Source organism: Dendropsophus ebraccatus, chromosome 6, assembly GCF_027789765.1.
Source record: "Dendropsophus ebraccatus isolate aDenEbr1 chromosome 6, aDenEbr1.pat, whole genome shotgun sequence".
In the NCBI taxonomy this organism is placed as follows: domain Eukaryota; kingdom Metazoa; phylum Chordata; class Amphibia; order Anura; family Hylidae; genus Dendropsophus; species Dendropsophus ebraccatus.
The window spans coordinates 116,628,241-116,652,267 of NC_091459.1; the positions used below are offsets into that span (position 1 = coordinate 116,628,241).

At 43.3% G+C, this 24,027-nt stretch overlaps 1 protein-coding gene across 1 annotated transcript in view; it reads left to right on the plus strand.

The window, feature by feature from the left end:
• The window catches only part of HPCAL1 (hippocalcin like 1), a 113,083-nt gene that overhangs the window by 84,815 nt on the left and 4,241 nt on the right, over positions 1-24,027 (plus strand). The window contains exons 4-5 of the mRNA XM_069975724.1: positions 18,544-18,946; positions 21,139-21,244. Coding sequence (XP_069831825.1) covers positions 18,569-18,946; positions 21,139-21,244 — 484 coding nt within the window. The 5' untranslated portion in view covers positions 18,544-18,568. The remainder of the gene's footprint in view (positions 1-18,543; positions 18,947-21,138; positions 21,245-24,027) is intronic.

Below are 24,027 nucleotides of genomic sequence, written 5' to 3' on the forward strand. Positions count from 1 at the left end.
CTTTCAGGTTTGGAGAATGTTGCTGAACATGAACTGTTTGGCAGGTCCGCTTAATACTACTCACAAGTAATAAGTAGTTGTTTCATATGCAATGCCTTGCAAGCTCTGTTGTTTCCGTAACACTTAGATATCTTAGATACATATTGCAGGTACAGATCCATACTCCAAGTAGCCAAAACCAGCACAAAAAATGTGTGCCGCTTGGCTAACAGGAGTGCTGAATAAAAACAGTTACTAGAGATGAGCGAACCTGGAGCATGCTCGAGTCCATCCGAACCCGAACTTTTGGCATTTGATTAGCGATGGCTGCTGAAGTTGGATAAAGCCCTAAGGCTATGTGGAAATGATGGATATAGTCATTGGCTGTATCCATGTTTTCCAGACAACCTTAGAGCTTTATCCAAGTTCAGCAGCCCCAGCTAATCAAATGCCGAACGTTCGGGTTCGGATCGACTCTAACCCGAACCCGGTTCGCTCATCTCTAATTACCAGTCTGCTATATTCCATTTGTGCTCCTATTACCCAAACAGCAGTAAATGTGTGGTCCATTTTGACTACTAAGAGAAGGAGTTAGAGCTGTAATATGTTCCCCTTACGTAGGATTATTTTCTGCACCTGATTTGTCTAATCAGTCAGAACGGTGTGGACAAGGGGACTTCAGTGAAAGAACCGTCCTGCTTCTCTCAGTCCAATGACTCTCCCCCTCAGTCTGTCAACTGGGCAAAATAAGTGCGTTGTTGTGGCATGTATAGAAGTTGGCAATCTCTAGCCAGCTGGTACACTACCCAAAAGTAGCCTCTAAGAGCCATTTTATAGGGCAGTGTGGGAGGTATTTTTTAATAAGCTTTTGTGGTAATGAAACCAAACCTGTAGTAATTTCCATATCTGCCTGACACATAACAACGTAGAGGGCTTTGCAATCTGACATTTCTATGGGTGCATTTTTTTTATGTGTTTAAAATGTTATTTTATAAAAAAAAAAAAATAGAAATTTCCTTACATGTAGTGGCCCCAATAGATTATCTGCATCCTAAAGCATTTGTTCATGAGGCATTGTAGGGGTTTTCCACCCTGATTTTACTGCTTGAGAAAAATGTGACTCTCTTGGCTTCGGGGAAGGGGCCGTCTATTTACCAAGTTGGCCTCCTTTACCCGATATATTCCTGCAATGGGAGCATAGCCTATAAGAATAACTGTACAATATCTAGGAAATACTATTTCTATGTTTTCATAGCTCGCTTTTCAGCTTTGCTGTGTAGAATAGACTGGGACACTATCAGCAGAGTCATTTCATGATATATATGTAAGTGAATCAGGCCAACAGTGGAATAGCTGAGCAATAGATGTCTTTACATACTCTAGTTATAGTCTCTGGGGCGTTCTTAGCTCTGGACCCGTCTGCTCTAGATCTGCTTTGCTTCATAAATGACTAATTTACTGCTGTGATTTATTGAAATGGATTCACAAGGTAGCTTCGAGGAACGGATTTATCTTTATAGTTGTGAATGTTTTGTAAATATATAATAAAACCAGGATGGAAAGAAACTAAATGTCATCGATTGGGTGTAATTTACAGTCTCGTAGTCTCCTAATGTTAACACACCTCACTGAGAAGTACAAAAATCTGAAATAAACCTGAGTCCAGGAGCGATGTCAACCTCATTGTTGGCTTTATTTTCCAGACAAAAAAAACAAAATAAGACCATGCAGAGCCCAATATAGTTTTGGACATGTGTGCCACCTCTTTATGTCAGCCATGTCTCTTAAAGGGGTTATCCAGGATTAGAAAAAACACGGCTACTTTCTTGTAGAAAAAGCACCACCCCTGTCCTCGGGTTGTGTGTGGTGTTTTATTTCAGCTTTATTCACTGCAATAGCACACCCAAACTGAGGACAGTTGTGCTGTTTATCTTTCTTTAAGGCAAAAAAAAATCTATAGCAAATTTATCACAATGTACAAAATATATAAATGTACAGTACAGAGATCTTTGTAGTGATCTTTTTACTCCTAGGTCTGTAACTATGAAAAGGGGGCATCCTCTACATTTAGGCTGGGTTCACACACAGTATTTTTGCTCAGTATTTTGGTCCTTGTATTGCATCTAAAACCAGGAGTGGATTGAAAACACAGAAAGGCTATGCTCACACACTGTTGAAATTTAGTGGCTGGCCGTCATTTTATGACAAATGGCCAATATTTCATAACAACGGCCAATGTTTTAAAATAAAGCCAATTATTTGCCATTAAATGACGGCCATCCACTAAGTTTCAGCAGTGTGTGAACATAGCCTTTCTGTGTTTTCAATCCATTCCTGGTTTTGGATGCAATATGAGGACCAAAATTCTGAGCAAAAATACTGTGTGTGAACATAGCCTTAAAGGAAAGAAGTTTCACCACCAGCACAGATGCTTATTCTTTACTGTAAGAGCAGTGAGACTATGGACCTCTCTGCCACATGATGTTGTCATGGCTGATTCATTCCTCCTGCAGGGCTGGTTGGGAAAAATTTTTGCTTTCTATTACAAAAAAAGCACTGCTCAGTATTATCGGCAATCTGCACAGTCTGTCTAAGGGTAGACTTTAGAACAGAACAGAGGTAAGTATTATACTCCTGCTTGTCATAGAAAGTGATCGGGACGGCTCCCAATCAGTCACAGGTACTTATCTTGTCCTTAAAGCGACTCTGTACCCACAAGGCTGCAAGTTTAAAAGTTGTTTTTTAGGACAATAACTGCATCACCTGCCGAACGAACCTCAGGACAGATATTGGATTAAAAGCAGCTTTCAAACGGTACAAGCGGTTTGGGGGCTCAGATTGTAGGTACAGAGTCGCTTTAAACACCTTGATTGCTATAGATCACAGCATTTAAGGGGAAATGACAGGCAGCTGCATGATCGCAGCTGTCTGTTATTATGCCCGACTTTGACACTAATGTGTATGAATCTACTCACACTGAAGCAACCCCACACACATTAAAACCCCTTCGCATCGGGATTGTATATACGTATTCTAACTGCATGGAACATCTGAGGGAAAGGGGAGAAGGGGGAGACCGAAAATAGCTCACACACAGTTTTGTGTCTTCAGCACAAAGCAGCAGGCTCAGAACTGAGGAAAGGAGACTGAAAAGATAATGACAAGTATGGAAGGAATTGTAAGTCTCCAGGAGTAGGGAGGGAGGATTCAAGGTGCATTCTATCTGAGTGGAATACCCCTTTAAATAGAACAGGAAGCAGACAGCTATGTATATTGGGCAGCTCAGCTCCCATTCTCTACCAATGGAACTGACCTGCAGTAAACTAGGATGACCACTGCACAATGTATGGAGCTGTTTACTTGCTGCTCAGTTTCACTGTGCATGTCACGCTCTGGCAAACAGCTGATCACCATGGTGTCTGCACCCACTGATCTTGATTTGCCAATCAGGATTTCTCATACTGGATGCAGCTGTAAGACGTTTTAGGTGTGTATGGTGTCCTAACATCTGAATATATACAAATATGTTCCCTTCTCATTGACCGCAAGCACAAATCTTTAAAACGGTGATAAAGTGTGTTATGAAGTTGAAGAACATTTCATTATGGAACCATGTTCATTTACCAGTGCAGTCTATAGACACATAATACTCCTATTATTGCAAATACAAACATTGTAGTCTGTGCCCAGAGGGGACTTGTCTGCAGACGACGCCTGTGTAATGGCTTTTGGAAGTATTTACCAGGCATTGGAAATGGAACATGAGGATCAACAGATGTAGCTCTCCGTCTGGCCAGTATTTCATTATATGCTGCGCTAGAACTGGGCATTAACTAAGCATTTGTTGATTCTTTATATTATTCTGGTAATCCTGTTGGTTGAATTGAGGTTCCAGGCTATAGGAAAGTTATTGCCTTGGCTTCTGTTACTTAGAAATTAATTGTCAGAGCTAAAATAGCAAATTCGGGTATTAAAAAATAATTACTCAATCTGTACTGAGAGTTGCTGAGGTAGAGTGTAAGATAGCAGTGCTGACTTGGTTACGTGCACTGTCCTCTGGCAGAACTTTAGTAGAAGATAAATACTTGAGAAGTAAATACTTGAGAGAAGAATACTTGTGCCCTCGTTTCGTGTTTTTGTTGCAATAACCACCTTCTGCCCTGTAGCGTTGAGTTACCCGTCCTAGAAGGGTGACACAAGCCCCAGTCCTGGTTACCTGAATTGAGCTAAGTGTCCGGAGATTTCCGGTGTCATCTGAGCTGTGAGATAGAGTACGTAGACCGTTGCAGTAGCTTTGCTCTATCCAGATCAGTTCTTCTGTCTAGGATACTGTCCTGCACTTTTAGAGATGTTCACGGCGTGGGTTGGGGTGTCCTCTGACTTGTGCTCTCTCTTTAGTGTTTAGCACTGCATTGTTAGTGAAAGTGTTGCTCTAAGGAAAAGAGTCTCGGTGTTCTTCATAAGTGTCTGTACACTACAGCTGGTCTGTCCCAGACAGGGAACCTGGCAGAGCAAGGCTCCTGGCTAAGCTCATCAGGGATGCCTGATCTGTGTGTCTTGCTGTACTGAGAATCAGAGAAAAACTAAGTCTGGACCTACACTTCCTCTCCCCATGTGACTACTTCCTACAAGGTGTATGTAACAACCTCTGCTAGTGGTAGAGAAAAGAGTGTGAAAAGAAAATAGAAATAGGTAGAGAAATAACAGCATCTCTCATTGGTGCACAGAATCCTAAAATACAATACAGTAACCCTTGAATGACTACAGCTTTGCAATATATACAGAAATATACATAATGACATCTAGTGGCAAAACTTACACATAACTTCATCACCACTTTACTTACGAAGTACAAGGCTTTTGCGAGAGGTGTTCAAAGCAGAAACACCCGTGGAGGGATACCACACTGCTCTTTCAGTTAGGTCATATTTTCTTATATTGCTTCGGATCTTTCCCCCAACTAACCTCTCACTGTGTCCTCTTGTTTTTGTGTTATTTATTAAAAACATTTCCCTCCTAAACCTTATTTAGTCCTTAAACATATATAAAGACTTTGGTAATGTCCCCCCTTTTACCTTCTTTCCTCAAGACTATACAGCAGTGCTTCTCAATTCCAGTCCTCAGGCCTCACCAACAGGTCATGTTTTGGGATTTTCCCATACAAAGGACACCTGTGATAATACCTGATGCACGGAGTATAATTATATCACCTGTTAAATACTAAGGAAATCCTCAAAACATGACCTGTTGGTGAGGCCTGAGGACTGGAATTGAGAAGCACTGCTATACAGATTTAAATCTATAAGTCTTTGATATGTTTTATGCCTGACACCCTACACCATTTTTGGAGCCTGTCTTTCGACCCCTTTTATTTTATTGATATCTTTATGTAGGTGATGTCTCCAGAACTGGACACAGTATACTAGATGTGATGTCACTAGAGCTTTATACAGCGGGATCACAATCTCCCTCTTCCTAATGGTGATACCTCTAGTTATACAGCCCAACATTCGATTTGCTTTCCCTACCGCTTGGCTGCACTGGTGACTCATTTTATTGCTATAAGAAATCACTACCCCTAAATCCTTCTCTTCTGAAGTCTTTACTAACACAGAACTGCAATTACGTTTATACAGTTTATATTGAACTGGCATACCTAGTCACTGTTTAGTGGGTGACTCAATACAAGAAACTAATTTAAAAAATCAAGCCAATCCAAATGAATGTACTGTTGCAAAAAAGTCACACAAAAAAAAGTAACTAAGTAACTTGGTCTGTGTTAATTACTAGAGATGAGCGCGTACTGAAATGCTTGAGTGCTTGTTGTTTAAGTCAAGTATTTTCCAGTGCTCGAGTGCTTGATTCCTGTAAAGAATCCTATTAAAGTCAATGGGAGACTCAAGCGTTTTTTCAGGGGCCTCCTATTCAGCAGAGGGAAGGGTGTCTGGTGTACTTGAAAAACTCAGAAAGTGATGGAAACATCAAAGAAATGGAACTGGCACAACAGGGGAGCAAGCGTGGATGCAGTAAAGACTCCCAGGTCGCTGTATTAAAAGGACTTTTGGAGATGAGGGGGCAATATTGTAGACCACTCTGTACTGCGCGTCTACATAAGAGCTGTGCCCAGAAGCAGTCAAATTATTAGTGCCAGGTCAGGGGCCACAAAGCTACTCCTGCAACACCTCCTGGAATTACTCCTGCAACAACTCCTGAGGCGTCTGCTATACACTAAAGACATGGCACACGCTTTGCGTTAGAGTACCTTTTTATACTGATGTATATTTCCCAGGGCTGAGCCACTGTTTGCTATAAATCCTAATAAAACAGGAGGGGTGGCCCTGATCTAGACCTTTGTCTATTAGTCATGCATGCAGTATTGGAGCCAATGATAGAGGAGGACTGGATTACTATTAATACCTGTATCACAATTCCATACAATACTGATATATTGTCCTGAAAAGGTCTATTGGGTGTTTTTGTAATCCAATTTCCCACCTACCTAAACACACTATGTCTTCCACTACCTCTGTACCAGCTGCTCTTCAGCTAAGAGACTACAAGTGAATCGAGCATCAGGAGACCTGGGTTTATATACACCCAGATCACCTGATGCAGCTGGCCAATCACTGCTGTGCTTGCAGCCAGCATAGCTGTGGTATAGCAGGACCTCCCAGCCCCTTCCCTGCATGTTTGTTGGCTGATTAAAGCCGCCAAACATGTGGGAAGGAGAGATCTTTACTCGAGAAGCCAGGCCTGCTTCTGCCATGAGGCGGAATGAGCATTCCGCCTCAGGCGGCAGATTTTGTGGTCCTGCAGGGGGCGGCATATTGTTCCCCCGCTGTCATTTTTGTTAAGTTTCACTTAACAAAAATGACAGCAGCCGTGCAGCCGCTCACCTGTCCACAGCCGGCCCGCGCTCACTGCTGTCCGCACGTCCTGCTGGGCTCCTGCGACGTCACTCAGCAGCACTCCTGGGTTACTTGGCTGTGGTGAGTGGCCGGAGTTGTCGGGGTTCACGCTGCGGCGATCGCGTCTCCGTGGGGGGGGGGGGTTCGGGGCTTGCTGCGGGTGGGTGCGGGGATTCGGGGCTGGCTGCGTTTGGGCGCGGGGGTTTGAGGCTTGCTGCGGGTGGGCGCGGGGGTTCGAGGCTTGCTGCGGGTGGGCGCGGGGGGGGGGGTGTTCGGGCGCTAGTGAGGGGGCGGCCGCCTGAGGTTTGCCTCAGGCGGCAGAGACCCCAGAATCGGCCCTGCGAGAACCACACTGTACTCAAAGGTCCCGTTACTTTTTTAAAAATTGTATATTCATTTGAGTTTTTAAGCTGACTTCTTATAGTTAGTGACCTACTGACCAGTGACCAGGCGTGTTACCTGCCCAGGCAGCGTCATATGATGTAAATGATCACTGTAATGACACCACTATCTGAAAAGAGAGCTTCGTTTTATAAGGTAATTTACACAGAGTACATTCTCTATAGTAATAGCATGTTCTATGGTCTTCGCTTGCTGCGCTCTGTTCCATTTAGGGCTATTATGTAGCTGTTGTAACGCATTTACTCGTTGGTAATTGTACTTTACGATAATTTACATTGCATCTTTGCCTATACAGTAATGGCACGTTAATTGTCAGGGGCGGCTGATGGTTCAGACCACTAGTCCTTTAAGGGAATAAATGTGAGGAATCCCGGTAGGTTCCTGGATAGATAAATGACTGTTTTAGAAGTGCGGAATAGCGGTGAAGGATGTGTAGTCATATAAACAGAGTAACCATTTTCTCTGTGTGCTGCACATTACGCTGCTGAGCGCAGGCAAAACATTAGGAACAGTCTGCCAGAAGAACTGCGTGGTTGGAAAATAAAAACGATACGATATATATCACAGTGCGTATTACGTGGTAGATAGAAGCTTTCGATAACCTACTGTATTACATGTATGAAATTCAGTCTGTGACTATATATGAATATGATGTTCGGGTTATTGTCTTGATGTAAGAGAACACAGAGGGTTTCCAATATTCTTGACTAAAACATTAATATGCAACTTAAAGCAAATGTACCACCGGTACATCAATTTTGTGATTTTTTTTTTTTTTTTTTTTTTTTTTACATTGTTAGACCAGCGCTGGCATGGAGATAAGTGCCCCAGTCCTTTTTTTGAACCGCAGCTCGTTCCCGCACACACCGCCAGTCTGTTACAGAGCACCAGGCGGGAGTAAAGCACTAGAGGCGGGCCCGTCCGCCCCCAGTGTGATGAAACCCCCTTCCCTCTATGATGTAGGTCCATTGGAATCAATTGAGCCACGTCACAGAGGGTAGGGCCAATCATCACCCCAAGGGCAAGTGGGCCCACCTCCAGTGCTTCACACCCAGCTGGTGTTCGGTAATAGACCGGCGCTGTGCGCGGGAATAGGGCCGTTGTTCAAAAAAAGGACCATGTCACTGTCATCCCCATGCCAGCGTCGGTCTAACAATGTAAAAATCACAAGAGCGATGTACCAGTGGTACATTTGCTTTAAGGGTGCGTTCACACCTACCGCATCCGCAGCTTATTTTTCTGCGGAAATCCGCAGGTCTGGTAGTGCAGATTTCAACCTGCGAGAAATCCGCGTATGCGTGCGTTTTGCGGTTTTTCTGCAGCAAGTTTATCACAACTGAAATGTCCGTTTAGAATGAGAGACATTTTAAACGGACATTTCAGTTGCGATAAACTTGCTGCAGAAAAACCGCAAAACGCACGCATACGCGGATTTCTCGCAGGTTGAAATCTGCACTACCAGACCTGCGGATTTCCGCGGAAAAATAAGCTGCGGATGCGGTAGGTGTGAACGCACCCTAAAGGAGTTTTCCAGGACCTGAATCATTGATGGCCTTTCCTTAGTAGAGAGGTCTGATTTTTTAAAGACTAATGCCAAATAGCACAATGAATGGGGAGTGGCATGAGAGTGGCATTTTTATAGTGTTAAGGAGGTCCAGGGGCCCCACAGATGTTACAAAGTAGGATAACTCCTATGGGATGATTGAGACACAGTTGTCACGCTGGTCACATAAGAGACCTTCCACAGGGCACACCCTGTAATGTGTCCGGCCTGATAGTATGTCTGATGACCTTGATGGTATGGTGTAGAGAGTAAGTATTGGAATAGGGAAACACGGAGCAGTGTTTACTCGACGGGGTAATTCTTCTACAAAATGGCGGTAAATTCCCGGAGACCCTGGAGCTTTGAAACCAAGCTGTATCACTAGTCAATAGGGACTCTTTCCTGATGTTTATGATGTAGGTTTCCAAAAGAAATTCTGCTTGGTATCCACTTGGTTCCTAGGCCCAGCCTAGAGCCCTGGAAGGCCCTAAGGTCAGCTATGGGGCACAAGCACAACTTCTCTGCAGGAGCTTCTCAGTCCCAAGCCGTCCTGGGTTTAGCCAGTCATCCTCTAGAGGCAATACTGCACTGTACAAGCGCAGAACAAGCCAACAGGCCCTACAGAGCTTCAATGGGACACTGAACAGCAACGTGTTTGTATGGGCAGCTGCGTCCAGTACTGCAGCACATCCTAGAGACAGGTCACCAGCGCTCTTGTCATTTCACTTACATAAGGAATTTTTCACCAGATGTTCTGCAGGCTTCATGTGTAATATATAGTTGTCTCTCCGCTAGTGGATAGGGACCAGCCTCCATGAGTCTATGCAGACTTTTATGTTTCCATAGTTACAGAATACAAACAAATCCTGTGTAGCCTAATTCTATCTGTCCCCTATTACTTCATAACATATTTAAGAGGTTAGCGAGAACAGATGGAAGGAAGAATGAAAGTGTATTAGATTTATATAATAAGACTTCTCCCTCCTCGACAAGACCACCCTTGATCTAGACCACAAAAACAAGATGGAGGCAGCAATCCATCTATTCACCCATTGCGATAAGTGAATTGGCAATGGATGAATAAAAGGATGATTTACACATAGCACTGACTCCATCTCCTGTGATTTACAATGGAAGACTCTGGATAGGGTTTCAAAGAGGCATGCACCAGTAATTTAACTATATATACCACTGTGCTGCTGGTTCATGGTTTTTGGCTATGTGTAATCTAGACCAGATTTATCTGTGACAGATTTTCAGTTCCCTTAAAGGGGTTATCCAGGCTTAAAAAAACATGGTTGCCTTTTTCTAGAAACAGCACCTCTCGTCTCTAGTTTGGGTGTGGGGTTTTGACGCTCAGTTCCTTTTGAAGTCAATGGAGCTGAGTTGTAATACCATACACAACCTGAGGACAGGGGTGGCGCTTCTTTTGCAAGAAAGTAGCTATGATTTTTCTAATCCTGGACAGCCCCTTTAAGGTGATGGTACGCTGCCCCTTACCATCAGTTTTAGACCTTATTAGGTTTGTATCTCTTCCACTATTGTGACGTAACTTTCAATTCTCCATTTTAACTCCATTCTGCTTGACCACTGTAATTTAATTAAATCAGTTCATCTCCCACTTGTCTGCTCTGTGGCATTGCATACCAGGGTGCAATCACAGGGCCAGTTTGAGGCACCTTAGTCATGGGCCAGCCAAGTGCATCAACCCTAACCAAAGATACAGTAAAGGTGGCCTTACACACATACCAATATATGTTAGGCAACGGCTATCTTTCCTGATTCCTCTCCCATCAACATGATCATTTGGCTCAGTTGTGATCATGTGATCTGAATAGAGAGGAGGGATAAGCTGCTACTGGATTCCTGTGGTGATGGCTTACTTCTCCAAGAACAAAATGACTAGGCAGTTGGAATCCAACATCCCTGATCTACTATATCAGGAGTTGGGAGGCCCCCTGTACACAGTCAGCATCTGCCAAATTTTTGTTTTTTTAGGTGTCTGAGGGCCTTAAAGGGGTTATCCAGGATTAGAAAAAAGTCACTGTTGTCCTCGGGTTGTGTAAGGTATTACATCTCAATGGAACTGAGTTGCAATGTTACACTCACACTGAAAACAAGAGGAGTGCTGATTTTAGAAGAAAGCAGCCATGTTTTTCTAATCCTGCCTAACTCCTTTAAGACACCTTTGCTGTAGGTAAATTGCTTCATCAAGTTGAGTCTTTGGTCAAGCAAAACAAACAAACAAACAAAAAACCTCCAGCAAAGTGGACGAATCGGTCCCATCTGTGTCTCGAACGAGGTCTGCACAGTCAATCAGTCTCTGAATGAAGCCGTATACATCTAAATTTAGCCGAACAACCTCGAGATTGTGGCGGCGCGGGCTCCTGGTGCATTTGCATACGTGCAGCTGCTTCTCCTAATTAATTAATGGCCATGGAGGGTCTAATTTCCGGCTCGTATGTTTTCTGTTTTGTGGACGAGCAGCTGTGTATTTCTGCATTAAGCAGTGTTTTGCACCCTCAGAGCAGGATGTGTATTTGGCAGCGTTTTTACCATTTAGAAAATTGAAAAGCAACAGGATCTGTGATCACCGCAGAGTCTGAGCAAATAGAAAGGACAAGAAAACTTAAATGAAGCCGCTAATGGGATGGAGCAAGACCCATGTAGGACAAGCAAGTCATTGACTGAATGCTTCCTCTGATGGACAGATCCATTACATTCGCCATAGTCCTAGATGAGGACACCTGTGCCGCAAAAAGATCTTCCCAACACAAGTGTAATAACATTTACTACTGTCTGTTCACAAAGTCAGAGGCTGATACAAAGTCGGAGGCTGATACGAAGATCAACAGGGGGTTCGTAGGGCAGACCCCCCGTGATTTCTTACTTGTCCCCTATCCTGTTGATGGGGGACAAGTTAATTATTCTTGGAATACCCCTTTAAATACATTCTGTAAGGAGCCTTAAAATGTCTAACTGTATAACGCCTGACTAGACAGTGTAACAATGTACCATATGTATCACAGTGGTTCATGTTAGTTGAGCGTTAAAGTTGGGCGTCCTATTTTATTTACTTTCTGCACCAAAAGGACACTAAAATTTGGCACAGAAATGGTCACAATGTTGAACACACCCCTTCACACAAAGTCATGTCCTATTATTAAGGTAGGTTCAAAAACATCTAAAAACTACCCTAAACACATAATGGCGTGAAAGGTAAACCCGCCTGATCAGTCATCTTATTTTTATTGCATATAGGGTGTGATCTGTCTGTCAATCTGGGCCATTGGATCTGCCCATTTCCCGGTACACTACACCACAGTTCACCAGTTCTATGGGAATCCCTTTATGGCAGAGTCTAGTCTAAACAGGCTGCACAACAACATCTCTGCTAGCAACACTAAGCTGCATACACTGCTACCAGCAACACTAAGCTGCATACACTGCTACCAGCAACACTAAGCTGCATACACTGCTCCCAGCAACACTAAGCTGCATACACTGCTCCCAGCAACACTAAGCTGCATACACTGCTCCCAGCAACACTAAGCTGCATACACTGCTACCAGCAACACTAAGCTGCATACACTGCTCCCAGCAACACTAAGCTGCATACACTGCTCCCAGCAACACTAAGCTGCATACACTGCTCCCAGCAACACTAAGCTGCATACACTGCTCCCAGCAACACTAAGCTGCATACACTGCTCCCAGCAACACTAAGCTGCATACACTGCTCCCAGCAACACTAAGCTGCATACACTGCTCCCAGCAACACTAAGCTGCATACACTGCTCCCAGCAACACTAAGCTGCATACACTGCTCCCAGCAACACTAAGCTGCATACACTGCTCCCAGCAACACTAAGCTGCATACACTGCTCCCAGCAACACTAAGCTGCATACACTGCTCCCAGCAACACTAAGCTGCATACACTGCTCCCAGCAACACTAAGCTGCATACACTGCTCCCAGCAACACTAAGCTGCATACAGCTCATGGTGCTCCAGAGCATCCAGAGACTGTATTCCAGTAAATCTACCTAGTCAGCTGCTAAAGGGAACTGTGACCAAATCTTCACCACCTGTGTGGTATTAGACATTTTGGCCCGAATTACAGTAGCTCCCTATGTACTTCATGAAACTAAAATCAGACTCCCTTCCTCCAGGCTGTGCTACCCTGCTCTGTGGTGGGTCTGTCTATGAGATGGCTGACATGGAGGAGCATGTGACCATGCTCAGCCCACCAGTGTCCACCACTGAGCTTGTATATGCCTATGGAGGACACTGAGGGGCGGGGCATGGTCACCTGCTCCTCCATGTCGGCCATCTTATGGACAGAAACACCACAGGGCAGTACAGCCTAGGGAAAAGAAGTCTGATTTTAGCTCTATGAGGTACACAGGGACCTGCTGTCAGTATATACAGTGAGTACACTTACTAATACTGTACACTGAACTATTTTACTATAAAGTGGCCAATCCCAAAGTATTTGCACTGAATTTTACTGCACTAAGGTCTCATTTCTGAACTTTGCTTCACTGAAATAGCTATCCTGACAAAAGCATTGCTGGGCTTACAGGTGACCCCCAGGTTAGTTAGCACCACCTTGTCATATAAAAGATCACTGTCGATAGAACCACTGCTTGTGGTTCGGACAGTATAATTATAGTGCTTGAAAAGCACTATATTGTAATCCGTATTCTTCTTCCGTTTCTTCTTCTTCTTCTTCCAGCCATTTTTCTGCGCATAATACAGCCCGAACCGCTTTGTGCACACACTCCATTCAAACTGCGTTTCGAAGCCCTCGGCGGTGTGTGGTGTGCTATCTATTTTTCGTTTCGATCGGATTTGTCGTTTTTAAGAAATTTACGTTTAAAGACCCCGAATTTCCCATAGAAAATAATGGCCCATTGCAAATAATGGCCACACTCTAACCGCTAACAGCCAATCACAGCACATATGCAAATAGCTGAAATATAGCAGCCAATAGGAACTCTAAGGTCTCGTCATGCATTGTATCACACCATCCACAGTCACATGTCCACTATTGGCCAATAGAAGATGTAATATATGGAAGGTCCTTAACGATTTTGTCTCACTGACATGAGTAAGATTGTCATGGTAACCGAGCAATGATCTTTACCATTATAAGTACTCAGATCGCTCTTAAAGGGACCCAGGTCGCCCTTAAAGGAACGCAAGTCGCTCTTAAAGGGACCCAAGTCTCTCTTAAAGGGACGGGAGCCATGTCGCTCTTAAAGGGACCCAAGTCATTCTTAAAGGTACCCAAGTCGCTCTTATAGTGGCGGGACCCAAGTCGCTCTTAAAGGGACGGGACCCAAGTCGCTCTTAAAAAGTCCTATGTAGCTCTTAAAGGGATCCAAGTCGCTCTTAAAGAAACGGGACCCAAGTTGCTCTTAAACGGACGGGACGCATGTTGCTCTTAAAAGGGACCCATGTTGCTAGGGCGATCTGGGTCCCTTTAACCCCTTAAGGACAGAGCCAATTTCGATTTTTGCGTTTTCGTTTTTTCCTCCTTGTGCATCAAAGGCCATAGCACTTGCATTTTTCCACCTAGAAACCCACATGAGCCCTTGTTTTTTGCGTCACTAATTGTACTTGGCAATGACAGGCTGAATTTTTGCATAAAGTATACTGCGAAACCAGAAAAAAATTCAAAGTGTGGTGAAATTGAAAAAAAAAACGCATTTTGTTTATTTGGGGGAAAATTGACTTGTTATGCACATTCCTCAAGTCGTTACGTTTAAAACGATATATAACATGTATAACTTATATTGTATCGGATGGCCTGTAAAAAATTCTAACCATTGTCAACAAATATACGTCACTTAAAATTGCTCCATTCCCAGGCTTATAGCGCTTTTATCCTTTGGTCTATGGGGCTGTGCGAGGTGTCATTTTTTGCGCCATGATGTGTTCTTTTTTATATCGGTACCTTGATTGCGCATATACGACTTTTTGATCGCTTTTTATAACAATTTTTCTGGATTTGATGCGACCGAAAATGCGCAATTTTGCACTTTGGGATTTTTTTGCGCTTACACGGTTTACCGTACGAGATCAGGAATGTGATTAATTAATAGTTCGGGCGATTACGCACGCGGCGATAGCAAACATGTTTGTTTATTTATTTATTTGTTTACTTTTATTTATAACCTGGGAAAAGGGGTTGATTCAGACTTTTATTAGGGGAGGGGGATTTTTATTGACAACAACACTATATTTTTTTTTTTTACACATATACTAGAAGCCCCCCTGGGGGACTTCTAGTATATACACTTTGATCTCTCATTGAGATCTCTGCAGCATAGATATGCTGCAGAGATCCATGAGATAGGCACTCGTTTACTTCCGGCTGCTGCAGCCGGAAGTAAACGAGTGCCGAGTCGGGGACGGCGCCATCTTGGAGCGGTCCCCGGCCGGCTTCAGAAACTGAGATCGCTCCTCCGGGATAACATCCCGGAGGAGCGATCTCCGCCACTAGACACCAGGGAGACGCTGGATCCGGTAATCGGATGCAGCTGTCATGTTTGACAGCTGCATCTGATTACTGTATTAGCATGCACGGCGATCGGACCGTGCCCGCTAATACCTATGGTCCCAGGCTACAAGCGGCACCCGGGACCGCCGCGGTTCAGAGCGGGGTTGCCGTGCGGCCCCGCTCTGAACGCCCTTACCGGCAATAGGGCGTACCTATACACGCTTTGTCGTTAAGGGGTTGAGAGCGGCCCGGGTCTCTTTAAGAGCGGCCCGGGTCCCTTTAAGAGCGACCTGGGTCCCTTTTAAGAGCGACCTGGGTCCTTTTAAGAGCAAAATAAGTCCCTTCAAGAGCAAAATATGTCCCTTTAACAGCGACCTGGGTCCCTTTTAAGAGCGAAATTGGTCCCTTGAAGAGTGAAATTGGTCCCTTGAAGAGTGAAATTGGTCCCTTGAAGAGTGAAATTGGTCCCTTGAAGAGTGAAATTGGTCCCTTGAAGAGTGAAATTGGTCCCTTTAAGAGCAACCTGGGTCCCTTTAAGAGCGAAATATGTCCCTTAGAGCGAAATATGTCCCTTTAAGAGCAAAATGGGTCCCTTTAAGAGCGACCTGGGTCCCTTTAATAGTGAAATTGGTCCTTTTAAGAGCGACCTGGGTCCCTTTAAGAGCGAAATGGGTCCCTTTAAGCGTGAAATTGGTCCTTTTAAGAGTGAAATTGGTCCCTGTAAGAGCGACCTAGGTCCCTTTAAGATCGAAATATGTCCCTTTAAGAGCAAAATGGGTCCCTTTAAGAGCGAAATGGGTCCCTTTAAGAGCGAAATGGGTCCCTTTAAGAGCGTCCAGGGTCCCTTTAAGAGCGTCTAGGGTCCCTTTAAGAGCGACCTGGGTTCCTTTAAGAGCTAAATATGTCCCTTTAAGAGCGAAATAAGTCCCTTTAAGAGCGAAATAAGTCCCTTTAAGAGCGACCTGGGGCCCTTTAAGAGTGACCTGGATCCCTCTAAGAGCGACCTGGGGCCCTTTAAGAGCGAAATATGTCCCTTTAAGAGTGACCTGGGTCCTCTTAGAGCGACCTGGGGCTCTTTAAGAGCGAAATATGTACCTTTAAGAGCAAAATGGGTCCCTTTAAGAGCCACCTGGTTCCCTTTAAGAGCCACTTGGGTCCCTTTAAGTGCAACGGGGGCCCTTTAAGAGCGACCTGGGTCCCTTTTAGAGTGAAATGGGTCTCATTAAGAGCGACCTGGGTCCCTTTAAGAGCGACCTGGGTACCTTTAAGAGCGACCTGGGTTCCGTTAAGAGTGACCTGGGTCCCTTTAAGAGCGAAGGGACCCACGTTGCTCTTAAAGCGACCCAGGTCGCTCCTAAAGGGACCCATGTCGCTCTTAAAGGGACGGAAGCCAAGTTGCTCTTAAAGGGATGGGACCCAAGTCGCTCTTAAAGGGACGGCACCCAGGATTAAAGTTAAATGGAAGTCACTGGTAAAGGGGCGCTCTTTTCAAGCACTATGTATTTCCCTGGAAATGCAAATCTAGTTCTAGTTTATTTTTGCTTTACATTGGGACTCTCCTAAAGACATAATTGGCCCCATAATGTGTATTGTTTATTAGTTCAGGAATATATACTCTGTAACAATGGACGGTTTTTAACTCTTTTCTGTTCATCTAAAAAATGATTCGGGGTTTAGCAATGAGCAGCATTTTGATATTGGATCACACAAATTTTATCATACTTCCTGTCATGCCAGATCTCATGACGGCAGAAGAAGGGCACTGAGCAATAAGACTTGTCACCAACAAATTCCCACGCAGTGGACGTTCACACATCACATCAGCAGCATGTGGTTAGAGCTCTTGATGTTTGATCAGTTCTTAAAAGAACAGGATGTAACATCCAAGGGGATAGTGTCCTCTGTAGCCATCAATGGGATGCAAGGAAAGACTGAAGATTTTGTATACTAAGGTCTATATTTCATCCCAATCTAGCAGGGGCATTCTGAGTAGCACCATGATATCGCAGTCCCAGACAAAAGTTCCTCTGCCAGTCATATAAACCCCTCACCCTTCCCGTCTGTGTTATATCATTTAGCTGGGGTCATATGAGACTATATTACCCGAATAGGGAATATGAAATTTAGGTTTCCTTTGAAAGTAAGTGGTTAATACGAGTCTTCTTCCTTCTGGGGGGGAGCTAATTTGTATATTTTCTTCCCCCCATGGAGTATTGGCTTGTTTCCATACACCACTGGGTTCAATGAGAAGAACTCTATGAAAAGCTTAGTAATGAGAATGACGTATCACTTACATTTTTCTGTGCAACTGATTCTGAGAGATCTTCCTGAATAACATGGACAATAAGCAATCTTATCTATTATGTGCAAACGCTTAGTAGCCCTGGATATTTATGAGCTCCAGGAAACTCCACCCACCAGTTTCTGATTGGCAGTTATCTATCCATGCTGTGTATAGGCAGCCAACTGTCAATCAGCAGCTGGAGGGCAGAGGATGTGGTGCAGCACAAATCCCATTCTCCTTCATATTAGAGGTACAGCTGAACAGAATGATATAAGTATAAACCGTTCTGGTCAGCATTTCTGTCACTAGTTTATGTTGCCCTCATTTAAGGCAGGATAATTCTAGTGACAGATTCCCTTTAAGTGACGTCGTACCTAATACAACAAGTTAGAAACCCCATCATGAGATCACACTTTGACACAGGAATAGATGTTAACATAGTGCATTGTGGCTCCTGCTATTTTTGGGTTTCAAGGTGGCAATTGTACATAAGATGCCATTTCTCTTCATCAAAACTTTGTTTTTTTATATTTGTTTAGTTAGGTTCCCCTTAAAGGGCAAGTAAAAGCAGGTTAGAAGAAACTAACCTGCCTTTATGTTCCTATAGAGCAGGAGACCCTAAAAGAGAAGGTAGTTTTCTTGCCTTCGGACAGGCAGATCGGTGAGCCAAGGGCTATAGTAGCACACCCAGTACACCAAATTGCCTAATTTACATATTAATAAATGCACAATTTCAGGAAACTCGGGGAACTTCAGGAGATGTCACTCGTCATTTTGAGTGGATGCCAGTAATAATTCATATCTATATAATATTTGCGAGACATGAGCAAACTTCGAGCACGCGTAAGTTCATCCGAACCAGACAATACTGGAGTAGTCTTCTAGCTTCTAATCTCTCCATCTCACAATTGCTTTTTCAGCTCTGGTGTATAAAGAAGTTTCAGAATGGGGAAACAAAACAGTAAATTACGACCTGAAGTTCTACAGGACCTACGGGAGAATACAGAATTCACAGACCACGAGCTTCAAGAGTGGTACAAGGGTTTCCTGAAGGACTGCCCGACCGGACATTTAACGGTAGACGAGTTTAAAAAGATCTACGCAAACTTTTTCCCTTACGGCGATGCCTCAAAGTTTGCAGAGCACGTGTTCCGTACTTTTGACACAAATGGTGATGGGACGATTGACTTCCGGGAGTTTATAATTGCACTAAGTGTGACGTCACGGGGGAAACTGGAACAGAAGCTTAAGTGGGCGTTTAGCATGTATGACCTCGACGGAAATGGCTACATAAGTCGTGGAGAGATGTTAGAAATTGTCCAGGTAAGATACTAATGCTGCTTTAACTGTTGAGCGTGACTTAAAATAATTGATACCATGCCCTGTCTACTTATCCCCTGCTTCTCCTATACAGAATAAGTAGATGTTTACATAATTTTTGGATATGGGATGGACCTTCACTTCCCCTTGAAACTACTCCAACATCAATAAACATAGACTATGAAATGAAGGCACACTTTTTGGTGTTAAGATAGTCACAGCTTTATTTAAATCACATGACTAAAACAATCACAGGAGTCAGGTGAAGTGCTAGGTCACTGGGATTAATGGATACTGTGAGATCCCTAGATGTCTGACATACAGCACCCGGCCAGACAGCAATAGAGGGCGGCACGTTCTGACTGCCCTTCTAGCAGAGCCAGTCTACTTTAACATCCTCACTGAATATCCTAACTCCTGTGCTTAACCAGTGTGCCCGCCCCTGGATGATGTTACCATTATGATATCTTTCCACTTCCAAAGCCCACCTTAATTACAATGAGGTTTAACATCCTCTAAGTTAAAATTAGTCCACCATAACTTGCCTGCAACTTCCACCTGTGACAGTTAAAAAAAAATACATTATTATTAATAAATAAATATATAATATTTATTTTTGTTTATTTTTTTTTTTACTTTATCTTTTGCACACTTTTGCACACTCCAATGCCATGAACGTACACCTTAAAACTATAGGTCCAGGCAAAATTTATAAAAATTGTGCAAAGCTAAACCTCCTCTCATAAAGAGTCATACTCCAGCATTTAGAGGAGAAAAAAATCTTCTGTGGAGGAAACCTCTAGGGAACCATGGCTGAAGGATTGCTTTTGCCAAACTGTAACTAATCAAATGAAAATAAAATTGATATTGTCATTTCATATATGGTACCATGCACAGAAAATACTTCCAAAAATACAGCCATTATTACACTTGCAAAAAGAATCAATTATAAAGATTAAAATAAGGGGACGGGCAGGAGGGAACTTTTTTTCCCCAGATCTTCTTGTGAGAGAGAGGAAGGGAGAGACAAGACAGGAAGTTATATCTATTCCCCATCCTCCCCATAGCAATACATTAGGCATATACTTTTCCATCAAAGCAGAACCACCTGTACTTAAGTGTATAGCATCATACAGACAAGATTACAGGGGTATAGGTCCCCCCTGTCCCAAAGTCATGTCCCCCTTTGCTTAGGGATCCAGGGGAGTCTTAACAAACCAAAGTTGTATATCACTCTTCTCGGCTCCCCCTGCATTTTCAATGTGACAGTCTGAAGTCAGCTCAGCTAAATGTGGTAGTCTCATAACTATTACATATCTCTGTTATGTCACATATTTGTTACGTTGCCTCTATTGTTTATTTCCCACTCAGAGCATCCTCCTGATGTGTCCAGTGCTGGTGGTCGCACATGCTCAGTATCTGTACATGAGTTATACAGATTACCACTATTGTGCAGGCCAGTCAGTAAGAATGAAGGCACTAGAAGTGGTACCTTCTCTATAGGACGTATTGGGTGGACCAGAATTGGTTTATGGGCTGGGTATAATATTGCAGCTAAGCCTCATTCATTTGCAGGGATTGAGTTGCAATATCTGACATGACCTACAGACAAAAGTGGTGATGTATTGGTGGAAATAAAGCAGATCCGTCTACCGGATCTACCGGATCCGACAACCCTTATAATAAAAGATCAATACTTCAATGCAGTGTGGAAATTCACAAATAGGTGAAAAGAAGTCTTATTGGATTCTCATGATATGCTTGGCGTTACAGCCAAAAGGTATCTTGGCTCTGTTTTACAATGCCTATTGAAGTATAGTCCACAGCCTATGAGCAACCCTATGTGTAATCCTCCTACGTGTCCACGTGTCATCTGTATCTAATGAAACCCTGACTGTCCGTCCTTCAGCATTTGTTGTAATGTGCTGCCACCTAGCACCGCAAACTGTAGCAGAATGCAAATATTACAGGAACTTCTTTTTAGTATCTTAATAGGTTACGAATACCGAACAACTATATGACCCATAGTAATGATGGCTAGAATCATAGATCACCACTTTTACCAGCTTAAAAAATGTTTTCCCCCCAAAAAACTATTGGGTTCCTGAAACAATAAGAGGATAAAAGAATAGTAGGCTAAATTATAGGTCTACCTCTAGAATAATCCTAATATTCTCTTATACTTGTCCTCTCAGGCAATCTATAAGATGGTGTCATCCGTAATGAAAATGCCAGAAGATGAGTCCACACCGGAGAAGAGGACGGATAAAATCTTCAAGCAGATGGACACAAATAATGATGGTGCGTATGGTGCACATTCTCATTTTGTCACTTTATCTTTGAACTCATTTTTTATTTCAAAGAAATCATTCATTGGGATACAAGAGTATTCTGGACCAAAAAAAATTGGTATCAGAAAAGTATAGATTTGTAAGCTATTGCTACTGAAAAAGCTTTCAAGTCAAGTTTTCCAATACTTATCAGCTGCTGTATGTCCTACAAGAAGTTGTGTATTCTCAGTTGTCACCTCTTTCCATGTCAGGAACTGTCCAGAGCAGTAGCAAATCCCAATAAAAAATTCCTCTCCTGCTCTGGATAGTTCCTGACATAGACAGAACAGACAGCAGAAAGCACTGTCACACTGGAACAATACACCACTTCCTGTAGGACATACAGCAGCTGATAGGTACTAAAATACTTGGGGGTTTATTGAACAGAAAATTGCTTATAACTTTTTGAACCCAGTTTTAAAACGTTAGTAAAACGATTTAGTGTACTGAATTAGTAAGGACAAGCATTCTATTTACTCACAATAACTGTGTGCTCCATAGTGCTGATGTGACATGCTTCTCCATTCTCAGCCCATTTTTTTTTACATTTGTCTTAATACAATGTTATAACTTTGGAATATATTTTTAATATAAAAAATGTAAATAAATGTAGATTTTTTTTTTCATTGAGTGGCAGAAATAAGGGGCAACAGGATATATGTGATAGGACTTCCTGTCAGCCCTTTAATGCTCAATATTTCATGTTCACCCAGTTATGTAGTTGGTCTTCTAGCTCTCTCTTGCAGTCAGTCACAATGAGACCCTCCCCCCCCCCCCTTTCTTCCCATCCAACAAGCTGAAATAACAAAATGTACCAAGAACAGTAGTTCCCCAGCAACCTCAATAAGCAGGAAGTGGCTAGCATCTTCTCCCATTTCCCATTCACAACCTGTATAAGCCATGTAGTGGCCTTATTATATACCCAGGGACCCGAAGCCTGAACATTTTTTATCTAGATCCACTTGGCTCTTTATCCTTCAGACCATTTAGGTCAATGACAAAAGTCCCAATCCGTCTCCTAGGCCCATATTATGTTTTAGGGTGCGTTCACACCTACAGGATCCGCAGCAGATTTGATGGTGCAGATTTGATGCTGTGTTCAGTTATTTAAGTGAAATCTGCTGCAGATCCGCAGCAGAAAATCAGCTGCAGATCCGTTAAGTGTGAACGTACCCTTAAAAGGAACTTGTTAGTCATGTGCGGGAAGATCTGGGAGCTCTGTTGTGGTTACCGACTAGTGAGAATAGCGTTATAATTATAAACCTCTCCAGGAGAGCAGTTTTTCTGTAATTATATATTTTTTGCCATTTATCCTCTTTTGGATCCCTCTGAGCATGTTACCATAGAAATGGGCTTTTACAGTAAGATAATGACATGCCATTTAGAAGAGGGCTTGATGTTTTCAGCTCTCGACATAATAAATTTAAAAGAATAGAGGAATATGACAGATATTCTGCTTTTTGGCCTTAACTTCTTAGGGGTCGTGTCGGCATATTTCCTTGCATATGTACTAGTAGTGTCACTCGGACGGTAGGGGTCTTCCCTGATCTCATACATATAAACATAGGGGGAGATTTATCAAACATGGTGTAAAGTGAAACTGGCTCAGTTGCCCCTAGCAACCAATCAGATTCCACCTTTCATTTTCCAAAGAGTCTGTGAGGTATGAAAAGTGGAATCTGATTGGTTGCTAGGGGCAACTGAGCCAGTTTCACTTTACACCATGTTTGATAAATCTCCCCCATAGAATGGCCGAACTGTCATGTGTTGTGGAAGGGGACAGAAGGGGTGAGGCCATGCCGGACAGCTCTAGGACTGGCTTATCCCTGAGATCAAAGGGCTCAGGAGTTAGAAACCCAATATATTTTCACCCCCATCATCATCTGAGAGTCGGAGGCCCCCATATATATTCGACTTGTATAAAATTGACGGTTGAGACGACGCGTGACTAAAGTGTTTGGAGATCTGATTGGTTGCTAGGGGCAACTGAGCAAGTTTCACTTTACACCATGTTTGATAAATCTCCCCCAATGTGTCTGACAGCTTCTTTATTCTATAGTTGTAGCCTGACCCACTATAAGCCATGTTATTGAACAGTACATAGAAAAGTGGGAAAATTTCGTTTTAAGAAATCAATTGCGCCAGAACCTTGTTATTCCTATAACAATGTATTTCTGTATAATGATGCAGTTATACATTCAAGAAAACAACAGGCATCAGAACAATGTAAAATAAAAACATTGGTTGCAAAGTAAGCTGTACACCGCCGCCTTCCATCCTACATTGGGGGCAACCCCTACAAATCTTCTGATAATATTGAGCACCTGAATCGTGTCCTGGGCATGGCACTAAGGCCACATTCCCACATTGCGGTCACCACAATGCAGCAAAACCCACCTCCCCATGAGGTCACAATCAAGCAGTTGGGCGGCTATTGGTGACCACATGGGGGCATGGTGTCAGCCGCATACAGCGACCGCAATGTGGTAACTCAGTAGTGACAGCTTCAAGTACAGGTGCAGGTGACAGGATTGGAGAATAGAAAAGTGGAAGCTGAGGTAGCTTTAGACAACGGTGGGCTTATGGCTGCCTTGGGGTTGTGGCGCCCTGTCTAGACTCCTTCAGCTGTTAATGTTAAGTAGACTCACAGTTCTGTAGTACCTCCTGCAGACTCTGTGCAGTGTTTTCTTGAGTAAGAAGTAGTCCCCAGCATAGACAGGGTGTTCCCTTTTGTCCCCTCTAGCGTAGCCCCAC